General features: G+C 41.1%; 1 protein-coding gene across 10 annotated transcripts in view; it reads right to left on the bottom strand.

Moving 5' to 3' along the window:
- Positions 1-11,049: 11,049 nt before the first annotated feature.
- Positions 11,050-19,607, bottom strand: part of HENMT1 (HEN methyltransferase 1) — a 56,457-nt gene continuing 47,899 nt past the window's right edge. For all 10 annotated transcript variants that reach the window (XM_049880201.1, XM_049880194.1, XM_049880198.1 and 7 more), the window contains 3 exons: positions 16,071-16,250; positions 12,555-12,732; positions 11,050-11,817 (listed from right to left, as the gene is read on the bottom strand). In XM_049880201.1, coding sequence (XP_049736158.1) covers positions 11,401-11,817; positions 12,555-12,732; positions 16,071-16,250 — 775 coding nt within the window. In that variant the 3' untranslated portion in view covers positions 11,050-11,400. The remainder of the gene's footprint in view (positions 11,818-12,554; positions 12,733-16,070; positions 16,251-19,607) is intronic.

The raw sequence follows: 19,607 nt of genomic DNA, 5'->3' as shown, positions 1-19,607 counted from the left end.
TCCAACTCATAGCGACCCTATGTACAACAGGACAAAGCACTGCTGGGTCCTATGCCATCATCACAATTGTTGCTATGTTTGAGCCCCTCGTTGCAGCTACTGTGTGAAGCCATCGCATATCACTGACCATCTGCTTTACCAAGCATGGTGTCCTTCTCAAGTGATTGGTCCCTACTGTTAACATAGCCAAAGTATGTGAGATGAAGTCTCACCATCCTTGCTTCTAAAGAGCATTCTGGCTGTACTTCTTCCAAGACAGATTTGTTCATTCTTCTGGAAGTCCACAATATATTCAGTATTCTTCACCAGCATCATAATTCAAAGGCATTGATTCTTCTTCAGTCTTCCCTATTCATTGTCCAATACACACACACACATATATCTTATATATGTGTGTGTGTGTGTGTGTATTAGCAGCACATAAGAAATGAAATATTTTCCTTTCCATTTGCATGGCAGAAAATCATTGGTATAGTTAATCCATTCCACTCTATACAAAATGTAATAAATATTAGGAAATAACATAAGCAGAAGAGGCTTAAGTTCAGGCAGTCCCTGGCTCAGTTTCTCTGTTTCATGTGAACCTATGTAATAAGGAAATATGTCAGAGACATTCCTATATGAATTAGTTTAGACGCCATTCCTGTGTAACTACAGCTGAGCTAGGTTGAAATGTATCCTCAAACACCATTTCCCTTAAGAAATTGAATCCACCACTAGATCTTTAACCATTTTAGCAGCAATTTCCTCAGAGTATACATTGCAAAGACCTTCAAACCTCTATTGAAAACTGGCATAAATTTTTTGTTTCTTGTTTATACTGGGAAATCCTCAAAACAAGTGTGTGCCATTATTTTAAGTGGGAAAAGTGTGCCACCTTCTGGAATTGAACTTTTGTGATTCTGTTCAAATCTACCTCTCCCAAGTGGCTAAACCAAAAACCAAACCTGTTGCCATGGAGTGAGTTCTGACCCATAGCGACCCTATAGGAAACAGTAGAACTGCCCCATAGGGTTTCCAAGGAGGGCTGGTGGATTTGAGCTGCTGACCTTCGGGCTAGGAGCCAAGCTCTTAACCACTGTGCCACCAGGGCTCCAATTATATATATAGTATTAATATATATTTGTTGTCGTTGTTAGGTGCCTATAGGGTTTCCAAGGAGCAATTGGTGGATTCAAACTCTCTCTCTATATAAATATACACACACACATATATGCTTCTTTCTACAACTCTTAAGGTGGTGGTGGTGTTAGATGCCGTCAGATTGGTTCTGACTCATAGCGACCCCATGTTCAACAGAGGGCAGAACAAAGCACTGCCCCCAGTCCTGTGCCATCCTTATAATCGTTACGCTTGAGCCCTCCTATAGAGTCCACATTATTCATTGCCATTTAATTTCTTGGAGAAAAGACATCTCAAGTTCTTGAAGCTTCTGCACTATACTACATTTACAAAACTAAATGGCCCATTCAAGTGGTTTTCCTTGTGGAAAAAAAGGAACAATATACCCCACAAAGACCACAAGTTCTTACAAAACTGGAATCTACTTGCAGTAAATTTTTTTAAAAAAGTGGGAAGAAACGCTTGACAGTGTTGTCTCCCCCTGGCAAGTGGAAATGGAGAATAGGGGGCAAACTGTTGAGGGACACTTAATTTCTTCTTTACAACTGTATGAAGAGTTTGAGTTTCTTAGCACGAACTTGTATTACTATTATTGTTTTTTAAAAGCTCACATAGTCATTTAAAAGAATGGAATACATCTAGATGGTAATACATTTATAAAACATATTGCCTTCCATAAAAACAAATTGCAGAAAAATATAGAGAAATATTTATGTAAAACAATTATAATATCAAAAATAATACTTTATCCACTGGAATTCTAAGAAGAAAGATGGAAGGGGCTGCTCCCTACAAGAGAAGCAGTGAATTTGGGAGGCAGGGTCTTTCTAAGGAAAAAAAAAAAAAAACTGCAAATATCTATTAATAATTAGAACAGGGACTGTATGAAGTATTAATCTAGGAAACTGGAAACTGTCCAAAATGAAATGGGACACATCCTAGGCATTAGTAGCTGAAATGGACTGGCATTGGCCATTTTGAATCAGACAATCATATGGTCTACTATGCCAGGAATAACAAATTGAAGAAGAATGGTGTTGCATTGTTCAAAAAGAACATTTTAAGATCTGTCCTGAAGTACAGCACTATCGGTGATAGGATCATATCCATATGCTTACAAGGAAGACCACTTAATACGACTATTATTCAATTTACACACCTACCACTAAAGCCAAAGATGAAAAAATTGAAGATTTTTACCAACTTCCCCAGTCTGAAATTGATCAAACAAGCCATCAAAATGCATTGATATTACTGGTAATTGGGATGTGAAAGTTAGAAACAAAGAAGAGGGATCAATAGTTGGAAAATATGGCCTTGGTGATAGAAAAGATGCCAGCAATCACATGATAGAATTCAGCAAGACAAATGACTCATTCATTGCAAATACCTCTTTCCAGCAACATAAAAGATAAGCTATACACGTGGACCTCACCAGATGGAATACACAGGAATCAAATCGACTACATCTGTGGAAAGAGATGATGGAAAAACTGAATATCATCAGTCGGAACATCAATTGCTCATAAGAAAGTTCAAGCTGAAGGTAAAGAAAATTAGACCAAGTCCCCAAGAGCCTAAATATAACCTTGAGCATATACCACCTAAATTTAGAGACCAGCTCAAGAATAGATTTGATATATTGAACACTAATGACCAAAGACCAGACGAATTGTGGCAAGATATCAAGGACCTCATACATGAAGAAAGCAAAAGGTCATTAAAAGATCTTAAAAGCCTGTGAGCAGCTATCTGGAATACTCCACTGGTCTCACCCCTTCTGGGGCAAGGCATAATGAAGAAAACTAAAGATACAAGGGAAAGATTAGTCCAAAGGACTAATGGGCCACATCTACCACAGCCCTCTCCAGACTGAGTCCAGTACAACTAGATGGTGCCCAGCTACCACCACTGACTGGTCTGACAAGGATCAAAATAGAGGGTCCTGGGTAGAGCTGGAGAAAAATGTAAAACCAAGTTCTAACTCAAAAAGAAAGATCAGCCTTAGTGGCCTAACGGAGACTGGAGAAACCCTGAGAGTATGGCCCCTGGACTCCTTTTCAGCTCAGTAATGAAGTCACTCCTGAGGTTCGCCCTTCAGCCAAAGATTGAACAGGCCCATAAAACAAAACGAGACTAAAGGGGCATACCAGCCCAGGGGCAGGGACTAGGGGGCAGGATAGAACTGGAAAGCCGGTAATACAGAACCCAAAGTTGAAGAGTGTTGACATGTCATGGGGTTGTTAACCAATGTCATAGAACAATGTGTATACTGTTTAATGAGAAACTAGTTTGTTCTGTAAACCTTCATCTGAAGTACAATAAAAAATTTTAAAAAGGGAAGAAAGAAAAGACCAAAATGGATGTCAGAAGAGACTCTGAAACTTGCTGTTAAACATAGCTAAGGTAAGAGGAAGAAATGAAATAAGAGAGCTGAACAGAAGATTTCAACGGTGGTTCAAGAATTCTCTTTTTTTCAAGAAGAGAAAGTACTATAGTGAAATGTGCAAAGACCTGGAGTTAGAAAACCAAATGGGAAGAACATGCTCAGCATTTCTCAAGCTGAAAGAACTGAAGAAAAAAATTCAAGCCTTGAGCTGCAATAGTGAAGGATTCTATGGGCAAAATATTGAACAACGCAGGAAGCATCGAAAGAAGATGGAAGGAATACATAAAGTCACTGTACCAAAAAGAATTGGTCAACATTGAACCATTTCAGAAGGTAGCAGATGATCAAGAATCAATGATATTGAAAGAAGAAGTCCAAGCTGCACTGAAGACACTGGTGAAAAACAAGGCTCCAGGAACTGGCGGAATACCAATTGAGAAATTTCAACAAATGAATGCAACTTTGGAAGTACTCACTTGTCTATGCCAAGAGACTTAGAAAACAGCTACCTGTCAATCAAGTAGAAGAGATCCATATTTGTGCCATTCCAAAGAAAGGTGATTGTCATGGATTGAATTATGTCCCCCAAAAAATGTGTGTTATCAATTTGGTTAGGCCATGATTCCCTGTATTGTGTGGTTGTCCTTCATTTTGTGATTGTAATTTTATGTTGAGAGGATTAGGGTGGGCTTGTAACACCACCCTTACTCAGGTCATCTCCCTCATCCAGGGGAAAGGGAGTTTCACAGGGGTGTGGCCTGCACCACCTTTTCTCTCTTAAGAGATGAAAGGGAAGCAAGCAGAGAGTTGGGGACCTCATACCACCAAGAAAGCAGCATCAGGAGTAGAGTGCATCCTTTGGACACGGGGTCCCTGCATCTGAGAAGCTCCCTGACCAGGCAAAGATTGAGGACAAGGAATCTTCTTACAGAGCTGACAGAGAAAGTCTTCCCCTGGAGCCAACACCCTGCATTTGGACTTGTAACCTGCTAGATTGTGAGAAAATAAATATCTCTTCGTTAAAGCCATCCACTTGTGGTATTTCTGTTACGGCAACACTAGATAACTAAGACAGTGATCCAACAGAATGCAGAAAATATCAAATAATATCATTAGTTTTGCACACAAGTAAGATTTTGCTGAAGGTAATTCAAAAATGGTTGCAGGAATACATCAACTAGGAACTGTAGAAATTCAAGCCATATTCAGAAGAGGACGTGGAATGAGGGATATCATTGCTGATGTCTGATGGATCTTGGCTGAAAGCAGAGAATACCAGAAAGATATTAACCTCTGTTTTACTGACTGCAAAGTCATTCAACTGGATCATAACAAATTATGGAAGTATCTAAAGTGTAAATACAGTGTATGCAGGGACATATATTCATTGAAGACAAACTACAGATACTCCTCAGACATAATCAAATACCTTCTGAGGTTGGTTTTCTAGATTTGAAAGCTTAGTACCATGGTTTCATGGGGCAACTCAGTCAATTGATATAATAGAGTTCACGAAGTTCATGTTCTGCATCCCAGTGAAGTGAGTAGCGTCTGGGGTCTTAAAAGCTTGTGAGTGGCCATCTGAGATACAACTATTAGTCTCTACTTGTCAGGAGCAAAAGAAGATAACCAAAATCTCACAGAAGAAACAAGTCTACCAGGTTGATAGCCTATGTGAACCACGATCTCACCTACCCTGAGACCAGAACTAGATGGTGCTCGGCTACCACTGACCTGACCAGGATCACAATAGATGGTCCTGGATAGAGTGGGAGGAAAATGTAGACAAAACTCAAATTCTTAAAAAAAGGCCAGACTAACTGGTCCAGTTGAGACCAGAGGACTCCCTGAGACTATCACCTTGAACTGAATCTATCCCGAGATCATCTTTTAGTGAAAGAGCAAAGTGGCACACAAAATAAAGGATATTACCTGTAAGATTGGTGCACTACTAAAAAAACAAAACAACTGTATGAGACCAAAAGGTCAACATTTACTTTAAAACAAAGATGAGAAGATAAGGGGACAGGGAAACTAGACTACTGGAAATGGAAAAAAACAGAACACAAAGAGAATGTTGGCACATTGTGAAAAATGTAAAAAAAAAACTATACCTGTCTTAGTCATCTAGTGCTGCCATAACAGAAATACCACAAGTGGATGGCTTTAACAAAAAGAAATTTATCTTCTCACAGTCTAGTAGGTTACAAGTCCAAATTCAGGGTGTTGGCTCCAGGGGAAGGCTTTCTCTCTCTCTCGGCTCTGGAGGAAGGTCCTTGTCCTCAGTATTCCCATGGTCTGGGAGCTTCTCAGACACAGGGACCCCGGGTCTCCACATGGACAGGAGGCTACTCTAATTTTTGAAGGCCTTAAAACACTCTTATTTTAATCCAGTTAGGCTAGGCTTTAAATGATTGGTATATATTATGCTTATTAACCAAGACCCATGTAGCAGACTTGTGTCCACTCCACAAGGTCTGAAGGGGAAGCAACTTGGCTCCCACCTCCCCCCCAAAAGAGACACAAGGCAATCTGGTTTCTGGTTAAGATGGTTAATGGCTATCCAATACTTGTTGACAAACTGAAATACTACATAAGCTCAGAAACTAAGACAGAGCCAACCTGCTTCTGCTAATTCCCACTATTACCAGAACTAGAAGATTGAAATAAGAATCACAGTCGGCAGCGCACACTGGTAAGGGCTCATAGGGAAAGCCTACCCGCCTGGTCCTGAGCCCTGTCTTGCCCTACCCTTGCTTATAGACCCCAGCAGCCCTCCTTGTACTAGTCAGACACTGGATTTTGAGGCAGGCAAGATTACATTTCCTTTTATGCTACTTGCAAACATAGCGTTCTCAGAAATACCCATTGAAGAACATGTTGCTGTCAGGTCAACTCCAACTCATAGCAACCTCATCAGACAGAATCGAACCGCGCCATAGGGTTTCCAAGGAGCAGCTGGTGGACCCAAACGGCTGACCTTTTAGTTAGCAGCCTGGGCACATAACTACTATGCCACAAGGGCTCATTTTTAGAAATAGTACTCAGGAAATAAAATTCTCAGATATAAACGGAGTAGAGAGGAGGAGGGATTGGCCAGACAGCACTGCACCCTCGGAAGCATGGTTCAAGTGAGTTGGGATGCTCTAGGAAGTGTAGTGAAAGAGAGAGTACCACAGTTCAGCAAAGCCAGTGGCTGTAGGGGACTAGACCTCTGTAGCGATCCCCATAGCCCGCAAATGTCTGAAACTCCAGAAATCTGGCCACTCATCGGTCTATGGAGCAGAGAAGATTCTGAACATACTGAAGGGTAGAGTTACTGTGCTCTTTTCTTCTTTAAACCAATCAGGTGTTTGATATGTCTTAGGAAGGATCTTGTAGAAAATGATCTTGTTTACTTTCTAGGCCTACAATCTGCACTGCTGTGAAAATTTGCTGCCTGGATATAAGAATGAGCCCTATTATTTAGAATAGATGTTGAAATTATCCAATAATGCTCCTCAAGATTAATACAGCTGAACAGTTTACCCTCTGTCAGGCACTATATCCTTCTCAGTACTTACAAGAGCTCTATGAGTGGTTATTTTCCCCCCATTTTACACATAAGTGGGATAAAAATCCCCTTCACAGCAAACTTGACTTTGGCTGCCTCTGCATTTATACCAAACCATTGCCATTGAGTGGATGAGACTCATAGTGACCCTATAGAACAGAGTAGAACTGCCCCACAGAGCTTCCGAGGAGTGCCTGGTGGATTCCAACTGCCAGCCCTTTGGTTAGCAGCCATAGCACTTAACCACTACACCACTAGGCATTTACAGCAATCAGTAATTAAGTTTCTAATTGCTTCTTCCCCCTTAGGAAGACCACCATTTCTGTGTTGCTAAAAGGCAAGAGTCAATGACCTTTTACTAGGGGTTAGCAAACGATAGACCATGGACCAAATCGAGCTGCTATTTTTTAAGTGAAGTTTTAGTGGAACATAGTTGAGTAGTTGTAATGGAAACCACCTGGTTTGCAAAGCTAAAAATATTTACTATCTGCTGCATAAGAAAAAGTTTGCCCATTTCTGGATTAGAGAACTAATAAACCTTTCAGTGTACAAAGAAAGAGTGGGTAGTGTCAAGGTAGAGTGGTTAGTAATAAATTTCTAAACAGAGAAAAAAAGAGAATTTAGGACTTGCAGAGAGATGTGAGGGAGCCATGAGGAAGAGAGTGGCCCTGTCCCCCATGGCAGCCAAAAAACTGCTATCAAGTTGATTCCAACTCATAGTGCCCCTATAAGACAGAGTAGAACTGCCCCACAGGGTGTCCAAGGCTGTAATCTTTTAGGAAGCAGATTGCCACATTTTTCTCCTGCAGAACGGCTGATGGGTTCCAACTGTGGACCTTTCAGTTTACAGCTGAGCACTTAACCACTGTGACACAAGGGCTCCTTACCCATGGCAGTCAGGAGTTCTTAAAGGTTTCCGGGGGGGGTGGGGGTTAAGGCAATTAGGCTTAAAAAAAGTTAATTGGTTAAGAAAGTCGGGAGGAAGAGTGGATTTTGGCTGGAAACCATGGCTGTAACACGAGAGCAGTGACAAGAAGCCCTAGGGTGAAAGTTGTGCAGAGGCCTTGAGAGGTGAGGACACATGGTCTTTGATGGGGGTGGGGATGGAGTGGTGAGGGGGTGCCCATCTCTAGATCATATGCATATTTGAGCATTTGGAGGAAAAGAGTCAGTGTAGGTATATGGGCAATCTGATGGAACAGTCTACGAATTTTAAGGAAAAAAGCTGGTTAACAGCATTTAGGTGATTGAAGGACTATTCTTACAGAATGCCTTTTCCTTCACCCCACCAAATCATCTACTTAATTATTAACCCTTCAATACTCAGTTTGAAAGGTCCCAGGAAGCCTTTCCCAGGTACCAATTCTGCTCTACCACAGTACTTGTCTGAGGTTCGCCATGGTATTCCAGTTTTGGCACAGATGGCTAGTTGCCTTTCTGTTCTTTCTTCCTTGGCAAAAGATCACACAGTGGGCACATGGTCTCCTAGAATTAAGACTACACTTCCCAACTTATCTTGCTGCTACAGTAGCCATCAAAAGACTTCACCAAAAGAGTAAAAAGAGAACCTACAGACTGAGAAAAAATATTTGACTATGACATATCTGACAAGGGTCTAATCTCAAAAGTTTTCTAAATACTTCAACATCTCAACAACAAAAAGACAAATAATCCATTTAAAAAACTGGGAAAGGATACGAACAGACACTTCACCAAAGATGACATTCAGGTGGTTAACAGACACATGCTGAAATGCTCATGATCATTAGTCATTAGAGAAATGCAAATCAAAACTACAATGAGGTACCATCCCACCCCGACAATGCTGGCACTAATTAAAAAAAAAAAAACAGAAAATAATAAATATTGGGGAGATTGGAACTCTTAGGCACTGCTGGTAGGAATGTAAAATGGTACAACCACTGTGGAAAATAATATGGCATCTCCTTAAAAAGCTAGAAATACAAATACTGTATGATCCAGCAATCCCACTCCTAGGAATATATCCTACAAAAATAAGAGCTGTCCCACGAATAGACATACACACACCCATAGTCACTGCAGCACTATTCACAATAGCAAAAAAGATGGAAATCACCTAAGTGCCCATCAACAGATGAATGAACAAATTATGGTATATAGACACAGTGGAATCCTACACAACTATAAAGAACAATGATGAATCTGTGAAACATCTCAACATGGATGAATCTGGAAAGCATTATGCTGAATGAAATAAGTTAATCACAAAAGGACAAATATTGTATGAGACCACTATTATAAAAACTCAAGAAAAGGTTTACATGCAGAAAACAACATTCTTTAATGGTAATGAGGGTGGGAAGGGATGAGAAGGGAAATCACTGACTAGATAGTAGACAAGTGTCAACTTTGGTGAAGGGAAAGACAACACGCAATATAGGAGAAATCAGCAGAACTTGACCAAGGCAAAACCATAGAAGCTTCCTAGACACATCCAAACACTTTGAGGGACCAAGTTGCTGGGGACTGAGGGTTTGGGACCATAGTCTTGAAAGACATCTAGGTCAACTGGCATAACAAAGTTCATAAAGGAAATGTTCTACGTCCTACTTTGGTGAGTAGTGTCTAGGGTCTTAAAAGCCTGTGAGTAGTCATCCAAGATTCATTTATTGGTCCCATCCCATATGAAGCAAAGGAGAATGAAGAAAACCAAAGACAAGGAAAATACAAGCCCAGTGGATTAAAGGACCACATGAACCACAACCTCCACCAGCCCGAGTCCAGAAGAGCTAGATGGTGCCTAGCTACCACCACCAACCACTCTGACTGGGATCACAATAGAGAGTCTTGGACAGAGTGGGAGAAAGATATAGAACAAAATTCAAATTCACAAAAAAAAAAAAGGCCAGACTTAGTAGTCTGAAACTAAAGGAACCCCCGAAACTATGGCCCCCCAGATACTCTGTTAACTCAGAACTGAAAACACTCTCTAAGCCCACTTTCAGACAAAGATTTAGACAGGCCTATAAAACAATAACACACAAGAGGAACGTGCTTCTTAGTTCAATCAAATATACGGTATCAAATGAGCAGCTCCTGCCCAAAAGCAAGAGAAGGCAGGAAGGGACAGGCACTGGACGAATGGACACATGGAAGCTGGGGTGGAAAGGGGGAGAGTGCTGTCACGTTCTAGGGATTGCCACCAATGTCACAAAACAATATATGTATAAATTTTTGAATGAGGGGGAAAAAAAAAAGCAAGCAAGCAGTAGCGTTGTGTAACGACTTTCAGGAAGCCTTCTTACCAGACAGCCAGCACACACCCTTTGTTTCCACCACCACCACCACCCCCCTCCTTTTTTTTAAATCTTTCTCCTCTCTGCTGATTGGACTGTGGAATATGCAAGGGACAGCTCAAGCCCAAATCTCCATCTTTGTCCCTGAGATGGCAAGCTAAACATGGTAGGACAGCAAGATGGGCACACGGGTCCCTATGGTTGTGTGGACCTGTGCTTACCTCATCTACTTACCTGTGGATTCCTCTGCCTCAGAAAGAACTGCTGTGTGTTTCCGACCCTGTTGGCTGAAGCTATATTTCTCTCTCCCCCATTGCTATTACTACCCATAAATCCAGTGAGCAAGCTCCTGGAGAGCAGAGTGCTCCAAAAATGTAGGCAGTGGTTCTATCATGAGAAGCTTCTTTGTCCTTCCTTCAAATACCTGTGTTTCTGTTTTGTATGCAGTTTTAGGCTGAGAAATATTGAGGTTAGAATTTAACCCCAAGGAGGTAAAGTCCTAAAAAGATTTTAAAGCTACTCTTACCCTGCAAAAAGGCTGTAAAGACTATACTTAATCAATTTTCTTTTAAATCTTTAATGTCACATTAAGCATATGGTCCTAGCATAAAACTTCAAGTAATGAACAAACAACATTATGAACTAACTCTCTATCCCTACCACAAAAAAAGTGCATGTATATATATATAAAATATAGAGTTAGGGAGAGAAGTTCTAAATTAGCAGTTTGTAAAATATTGCCACATCCACTATTTCTTCATTTTTTGAGAAAACATGGAAGAAAATTTTAATTTCAAAAGGAAACACACCATTTTTGGTTTAGCCTTAATATCTTTTTCAGGTTCACAGCAAGCAGTCCAATTATTAAGTCAAGCATATTTGTCCACTGGCCTGGAAAATGGCCTTTTCTATCAAAACATTTTTTTTTTTTTATAGGTCTTTAAAAAAGAAAGTTACCTGAATTATGACTATAGACACATACACACACAAAAAAAAGAGTTTAAATTCTAAATGAGTCCAACTATTGCAAAGACCTTGCATTTCAAAAACAAGGACGCTCAGTCATCGTTATCCTCATCATGGATGTCAACCATCACTGCAGAACCGTCGCTGTTCAACATCACTGTGTCGGCAATTAGAGTTTTCAGCATCTCTATGTTAATACACAAATGTTTCACTTTGGGCAATGAGAAGAGTCTTTCCAGGGGTACATAAAACACATTTCCAACACAGAAGGGCTTGGGAGTCTTCTCCATGTTGGCACTGAACCGTGTGAGAACTGGCTGGAAACACTGACAAGGGGCCTCTGAGGTGCCAGCGTCTGCTGACGTGTCGGCAAAGTCCCTGTCATCCTGCAGCTTCAGCCTTTCCAGAAGATCCCTCCTCATGTCATAGACTTGGGAAATCACTTCATTAACCACTGCATATTGGCGGTACTTTTCCTGCTGCAAACTTGGGTATGTGGCAGTAAAAACCTGCAGGAGAAAAAACAAAGAAACTTAGAATACAGAAAACTTCAGACTCAATAGTCAATTGTTTTTGCCACAGTAAGAACTGTATGCACATGTTGAACATACGCCAAACCCTACTAATCTTAAAAGCTTCAATATTAATGGAAGTCAAACCATTGACACAGACACTAATCATCCGATTTGCTTTTAAAATCCTAATGAAGAAAGTCTAGCATATAACTCCCAGCAAGACTTCAACCAAATCACACTAGCCCAATATTCTCACTTGATATTAGAGGAGAAAAGATTAAAAAGAAGTTCCACTCATTAAAAGGAGAAATGTGTTTCTTCTTCACCCCACATCCTTAAACCAAAAGGGTCTGAGAAGCATGGAGGCTCAGTTCTAAGACGTTTCCTGAGCCAAGCTGGGGAGGAACTGTTGCTGGCTTTCCTCTTTCCTGCTGATAATCCTAATAGGTTGCAAAAAGCGAGGTTGCCGGCACAAACCAGCTTGGAGGTCTTCTAAGAGGATTCCAGCAGATCATTCTATAATATGCTCTGAGACATGGCAAAAGGCCAGGCAGTCTCACAGGCTGCTCTTAAGACCAACTGCAAGAGCAGTTGTGGAGCTGATGGATTTTCCTAGGGTCAACCTCAAAAATAAGATTATTTACATTTATCTCTATCTCGGGAACTCTTATAAGAAGTACATCCTAACAAATGAACCTCTTGCCCCAACAGCTATCACAAAAAATACTCACGACTTTATAAACATGTTCACCATGCTGCTCTGGTACACACAGCTCAGCCGCCTTTGCCATGTTTTTCCTGAAGATTCCTATCTGGGTACAGTACCCAACATTCTCAGCTCCGGCAGGTGGTTCCCCCACACCAGTAAACTCTACCGAATAATTGTAGAGATTCGCCACATCCAAAGCCCTGAAGTCAAAACAAGAATAGAAATCATTTTTGTAAACACAGAGCTATCATTAAATAAGAAACAATTTCCAGTCAGTAGAACATCAACAAAAAAACACAATGAACTCCTAAGATGTAAATTCCCACACCACCCATAATGCCGCACCACTGGGATTGCTTTATCTCCTTATTTCTGTGAGGAGCACTGAGGCAATGGCATAGTGTCAGTTTCCAAGTAAAAACAAGAATATGGTGGAGAAAAAGGAAAGTTACAGGGCAGGGAGTGGGAATGGGTAAGGAAACCACACCTACTTGGGTTTGGAATTAAGTCAAAAGCTGGACCATCTGTCGTACTCCTGTGGAAACCCCCAGCCAAAGGATGAAGCTCCCCCTCGCAGCCCTGTACCTTCCCTGTTGTTTCCATTATTCACACCAACGCTCCAGATGCTTTCACGGCAAAAAGAGCTGGTGCCCACACACCCTTTCCACACTCACCTGCCTGTGAGACCTGACTAGGGGAACAAATTCCCCATTTCTATTTTGCCCGAATACAAAGGTTCTTTTTTGATATGAGCACAAAGCAAGTTATAGAAGAAAGCAGAATTACAAGCTAGGTGACACTTGGGAAATCAATTTTACTGAAATAAATTAAGAAATAAATAATTTAGGTAATGAATACACATCAAGATTTCTTTCTTAGGATTTTAAATTCTATTGCTGTTGTTGTTAGGTGCCTTCAAGTTGGTTCCAACTCATAGTGACCCTATGTACAACAGAATGAAATACTGCCCGATCCCGAGCCATCATCACAAACTGTTGTTATGCTTGAGCCCACTGTTGCAGCCACTGTGTCAATCTACCTCCTTGAGGGCTGTCTTCTTTTTTACTGACCCTCTACTTTACCAAGCATGATGTCGTTCTCCAGGGATTCGTCGCTCCTGATAACATGTCCAAAGTATGTGAGACGAAGTATCGCCATCCTTGCGTCTAATGAGCACTCTGGCTGTACTTCTTCCCAGACAGATTTGTAGGTTTTTTGGCGGTCAATATTCTTCACCCAGACCATAATTCAAAGGCATCAATTCTTCTTCGGTCTTACTTATTCATTGTCCAGCTTTCACGTGCATATGAGGCAAGTGAAAACCCCATGGCTTGGGTCGGGGGCACTTTAGTCCTTAATGTGACATCTTTGGTTTTTTAACACTTTAAAGAGGCCTTTTGCAGGAGATTTGCCCAATGCTATGCTTCATTTGATTTCTTGACTGCTGCTTCCATAGGCATTCATTATGGATCCAAGTAAAATGCAACCCTTGACAACTTCAATCTTCTCTCCATTTATGATCATATCGCTTATTGGTCCAATTATGAGGATTTTTCTTTTATGTTGAGGTGGAATCCACACTGAAGGCTGTGGTCTTTGATCTTCATCAGTAAGTGCTTCAGGTCCTCTTCACTTTCAACAAGCAAGGTTGTGTCATCTGCATATTGCAGGTTGTTTATGAGTCTTCCTTCAATCCTGATGCTGCGTTCTTCATATATCCCAGCTTCTCAGATTGTATGCTCAGCATACAGATTGAGTAAGTATGGTGAAAGGATACAACCCTGACACACACCTTCCTAACTTTAAACCATACAGTATCCCCTTGTTCTGTTCGAATGACTGCCTCTTGGTCTAAGTACAGGTTCCTCAGAAGCACAATTAAGTGTTCTCGAATTCTCATTCTTTGCAATGTTATCCATGATTTGTTATAATTCACACAGTCAAATGCCTCTGCGTAGTCAGTAAAACACAGGTAAACATCTCTCTGGTATTCTCTGCTTTCAGCAAGATCCATCTGACATTAGTAATGATATTCCTGGTTCCACATCCTCTTCTGAATCTGGCTTGAATTTCTAGCAGCTCCCCATCAATGTACCGCTGCGGCTGCTTTTGAATGATTTTCAGCAAAATTTTACTTGTGTGTGATATTAATGATATTGTTCGATAATTTCCACATTCTGTTGGATCACCTTCTTTGGAATGGGAACAAATATAGATCTCTTCCAGTCAGTTGGCCAGGTAGCCGTCTTCCATATTTCTTGACATAGACAAGGGAACACTTCCAGCACATTTGTTGAAACATCTCAATTGGTATTCCATCAATTCCTGAAGCCTTGTTTTTCACCAGTGCCTTCAGTGCAGCTTGGTCCTCTTCCTTCACTACCATCAGTTCTTGGTCATATGCCACCTCCAGAAATGTTGACCAATTCTTTTTGGTATAGTGACTGTGTATTCCTTTCATCTTTTTTTGATCCTTCCTGAGTCATCTAATACTTTCCCCATAGAATTCTTCAATACTGCAACTCGAGGCTTGAATTTTTTCTTCAGTTCTTTCAGCATGAGAAACGCCAAGCATGTTCTTCCCTTTTGATTTTCCACCTCCAGGTCTTTGCACATTTCATTATAATACTTTACTTTGTCTTCTCGAGCCACCCTTTTAAACCTTCTGTTCAGCTCTTACTTCATCATTTCTTCTACTTGCTTTAGCTACTCTACATTCAACAGCAACTTTCAGAGTCTCTTCTGACATCCATTTTGGTCTTTTTTTTTCTTTCCTGCCTTTTTAATGACCTCTTGCTTTCTTCATGAATGATGTCCTTGATGTCATTCCACAACTCATCTGGTCTTCGGTCATTAGTGTTCAATGCATCAAATCTAGTCTTGAGATAGTTTCTAAATTCAGATGGATATTCTCAAAGTCATAAGAAGGACCTGTCTACTTCTAAAAAAATTGGCCAGTGAAAACCTTATGAATAGCAGCAGAACATTGTCTGATATAGTGCCAGAAGATGAGCCCCTAGGGTTGGAAGGCACTCAAAAGACAACTGGGGAAGAGCTGCCTCCTCAAAGTACAGGCAGCATTAATAACGTGGATAAAGTCAAGCTTTTGAGACCTTTATCTGCTGATGTGGCACGACTCAAAATGAGAAGAAAAAGCTGCAAACATCCATTAATAATCAGAATGTGGAATGTACAAAGTATGAATTTAGGAAAATTGGAAGTCATCAAAATGAAATGGAACCCATAAACATCAATATCCTAGGCATTAGCGAGCTGAAATGGACTGGTATTAGCCATTTTGAATCAGACAATCATATGGTCTACTATGCCAGGAGTGGCAAATTAGAGAAAAATAGCATTGTGTTCATCGTCAAAACAAAAACACTTCAAGATCTATCCTGAAGTACAATGCTGTCAGTAACACAATAATACCCATATGCCTACAAGGCAGGCCAGTTAATATGGCTATTATTATTCAATTAAGCACTATTAAACCCCCAACCTCTATTAGGATCCACAGACAAACAAACAGGCTCACCAGGTCTGAAACTGCATTCTGTTCCACTCAAATTTGTGATCGGAGTCTCTTAAAGTCACTGCTGGAAACAGGGGATTGAATTCAGAATTTGGTGTGCTGATGACGATCATGGCTGGCGACAAGAACCCAAATACCACCTTGGGAAATGTGGCCAGATCTTCTGAATCCAAATGCTCTATTCTAAAACAGTTAACAGGAAAGAAACAGTGAAATCTGGACTCTCTTTCTCTCTTTCAAGTATTTTCCTCATTGATTTAGCAAAACAGTTTCCACCTCTACACTGAGTTCTCCCTTCTTTGAATTCTTAATAGTGTTTAATGACCTAAAAACTATCATTCATATATTCCCATCCTCTCCCCCACCCCTACCCAAGGTGCTCTGTTATCCAACTGAGGTCCTTTGCTGTGCTCTTTAGGCCTCATTACCAACCTCTCTAAAAACAGATACCTGAGCATGTACCTCCCTGATATGATGCACTGAAAGGGACACAACGTAGCTTCTGTGGTGTTTTTTTTAAAACGCATACCCTGAATCTCATAGGGAGAAAAAAGACAAACCCAGATTGAGGAACACTCTACAAAATAATTAGCAAGTATTCTTCAATAACATCAAGAGCAAACTCAGGCAATGAAAGACTGAACAGACCTCTTCCAGAGTAAAGAACAAAGAGACATGATAACTAAATGCAATGTGTAATCCTGGATTGACTCTTGGGCAAAGAATTTTTAAAATTGCTATAAAAGGATATTACTAAAACAACTGGTGAAATTTGAATACGGACTGAGAATTAATAGTATTATATCAATGTTAACTTTCCTGATATAATTATACTGTGGTTATGTTAAGAAAAGGTCCTTGCTCTTAGAAAGTACTCAAATATTTAAGGTTTGAGACATGGTGTCTCCAACTTACACACAAAGATCACATGTATAGAGCTGCAGGACTGACATTACTCAACTGCCAGACTTACTACAAAGCTACAGTGATCATGCCAGTATCGTATTGTCAGAGCAACAAACGGATCAGTGAGACAGAAATAGAGAGCCCAGAAATACTCACACAAATACAGTCAATTGGTTTTTGACAAAGGAACAAATGGAATGTAATGGAGAATAGATAGTCTTTTCAACAAATGCTGCTGGAACAACTGAATATCTTCATGCAAAAAAATCAATCTAGACACAGAACTAACATTTTTCACAAAAAAATTAACTCAAAATGGATCACAAAACTATATAACTTCTAAAAGATAACGGGAAAATCTAGGTGACCTTGGGCTTGGTGATGACTTTTAAGATACATCAAAAACACAACCCATAAGGAAATAAATGGTAAATTGGACTTCATTAAAATTATAAACCCCTGCTCTGCACAAGACACTGGTTAGAGAAAAAACAAGTCACAGACTGAGAGAGAGAAAATATTTGCAAAACACATGTGATAAAGGACTTGGAATCCAAGATACACAAACAACTTTTAGAATTCAACAAGGGGAAAACAACCCAATCACAAAATGGTTAAAAGTTCTGAACAGTCACCTCACCAAAGAAGATATAAAGATGGCAAACAGGCATCTAAAAAATGCTAGAGATCATGTCATTAGAGAACTGCACATCAAAACAATGCAATACCATTACACACCTATTTCAAAAACAAACAACCCATTGCCATCGAGTTGATTCCGACTTATGGTGACCCTATGGGACAGAGCAGAACTGCCCCGTAAGGTTTCCAAGGATCAGCTGGTGGATTCAAACTGCTGACCTTGGTTAGCAGCCAAACACTGAACCACTACACCACCTACAGAATGGCTAAAATCCAAAAGACTGACACCACCAGATGCTGACGAGGATGTGGGGCAGCAGGAACCCTCACTCAAAGCTGTTGAGAATGCAAAATGGAACAATCACTTTCAAAGACAGCCTGGTGGGGTGGAACAAGATGCCGAAGTGAGTGCACACTCCCATTTATTCCCCCAGCAACTAACCCACTGAACAACGAATAAAAACAAGCACAGACTGAGATCTCAGAACTCTTGACCACAGCTGAGGTGTTGGAGGGTCAGGGGAAGTCCAGAATTGAGAGGGAGGAGGAGCGAGGATGGCAGAGAAGCTGGGTGTCTTAGATACCTAGTGCTGCTAAAACAGAAATACCACAAGTGGGTGGCTTCCACAAACAGAAGTTTACTCTCTCACAGTCCAGTAACCTAGAAGTCCAAATTCAGGGTGTCAGCTCCAGGGGTAGGCTTTCTCTCTGTCAGCTCTGGAAGAAGGTCCTTATCATCAATCTTTCTCTAGACTAGGAGCTTTTCAGAGCAGGGACCCCGGGTTCAAAGGATATGCTCTCCTCCTGGCACTACTTTCTTGCTGATGTGAGGTCCCCACGTATCTCTGCTCACTTCTCTCTTTTATATCTCAAAAGAGATTTGCTTAAGACAACCTAATCTTGTAGACTGAGTCCTGCCTCATTAACATAACTGCCACTATCCTACCTCATCATCATAAAAAAATAGAGGTAGAATTTACAACACATAGGAAAATCACATCAGATGACAAAATGGTGGACAAACACACAATACTGGGAACCATGACCTAGCCAAGGTGACACACATTTTGGTGGAACACAATTCAATCCATAACACTGGGAGAACCTACTCACTAACATCAGGAGCACTCACTCATCAAAGCCATTATGAGACGAGGCTGGGCAACACCCGAAATAGGGAACACAGAAAGGGAGCTAATCAGAGGAACCTGTAGCCCAATTCTTTAAGGAGGTGCAGACTGCCCATGGGAGATGATGGGCCGTACAACTGGGAGGGGGTGAAGGGAGACTGTGGTGCTGTGAGAGAGTGCTGTTGAATCTCAATGGGGCCCAAAACAGATGGGCACCAGGATCAAGAGAACTGCAAGAGCATCAGGGCAAGGGGAATACTTTAGATAAATGGGCAACACAGAGGGAAACGGCTACTTCCCTGCCCACAGCAGAACACCACTGGATAGCCTGTACAGGGATGCCCACAAGCGAAAGACAGAAAGAGCCCCCCGCCTTCACCACAGAGAAGTCAAGCCCCACCACTTACAATAGCATCTGAGACCTACAAATCAACCCCCTCTTGTGCATGTGTACTGAATTCTAGAGATTAAGTATCCAAAACTCCTGAATCAGTGCTAAAAAATAACTAAGGGTAAGAGTGCCCTCTGGTGGTTCTCCAAAGAAGTTATCAGGCCCACTGACGCTGGGCTGATTCCCACACATAAAGACCCTATGGGGGTCAGTGGGAAACCCTGGTGCCATAGTGGTTAAGTACAGTGGCTGCTAACCAAAGGGTCGGCAGTTAGAATCCTCCAGGCGCTCCTTGGAAACTCTGTGGGGCAGTTCTACTCTGTCCTGTATGGTCACTATGAGTCAGAATCAACTCGACGGCACTAGGTTTGGTTTTTGGTATAGAGGGAAGCGGAGCTGCCGCTTCTTTTTCCCATGGAGCGGGTGGTGGGTGCGGGCCCCAGCCTTTCAGTTGGCAGCCAGGCACTTGGC

This window comes from Elephas maximus, chromosome 3, assembly GCF_024166365.1.
Source record: "Elephas maximus indicus isolate mEleMax1 chromosome 3, mEleMax1 primary haplotype, whole genome shotgun sequence".
Taxonomy (NCBI): domain Eukaryota; kingdom Metazoa; phylum Chordata; class Mammalia; order Proboscidea; family Elephantidae; genus Elephas; species Elephas maximus.
This window is presented reverse-complemented; position numbering and strand designations above follow the sequence as displayed.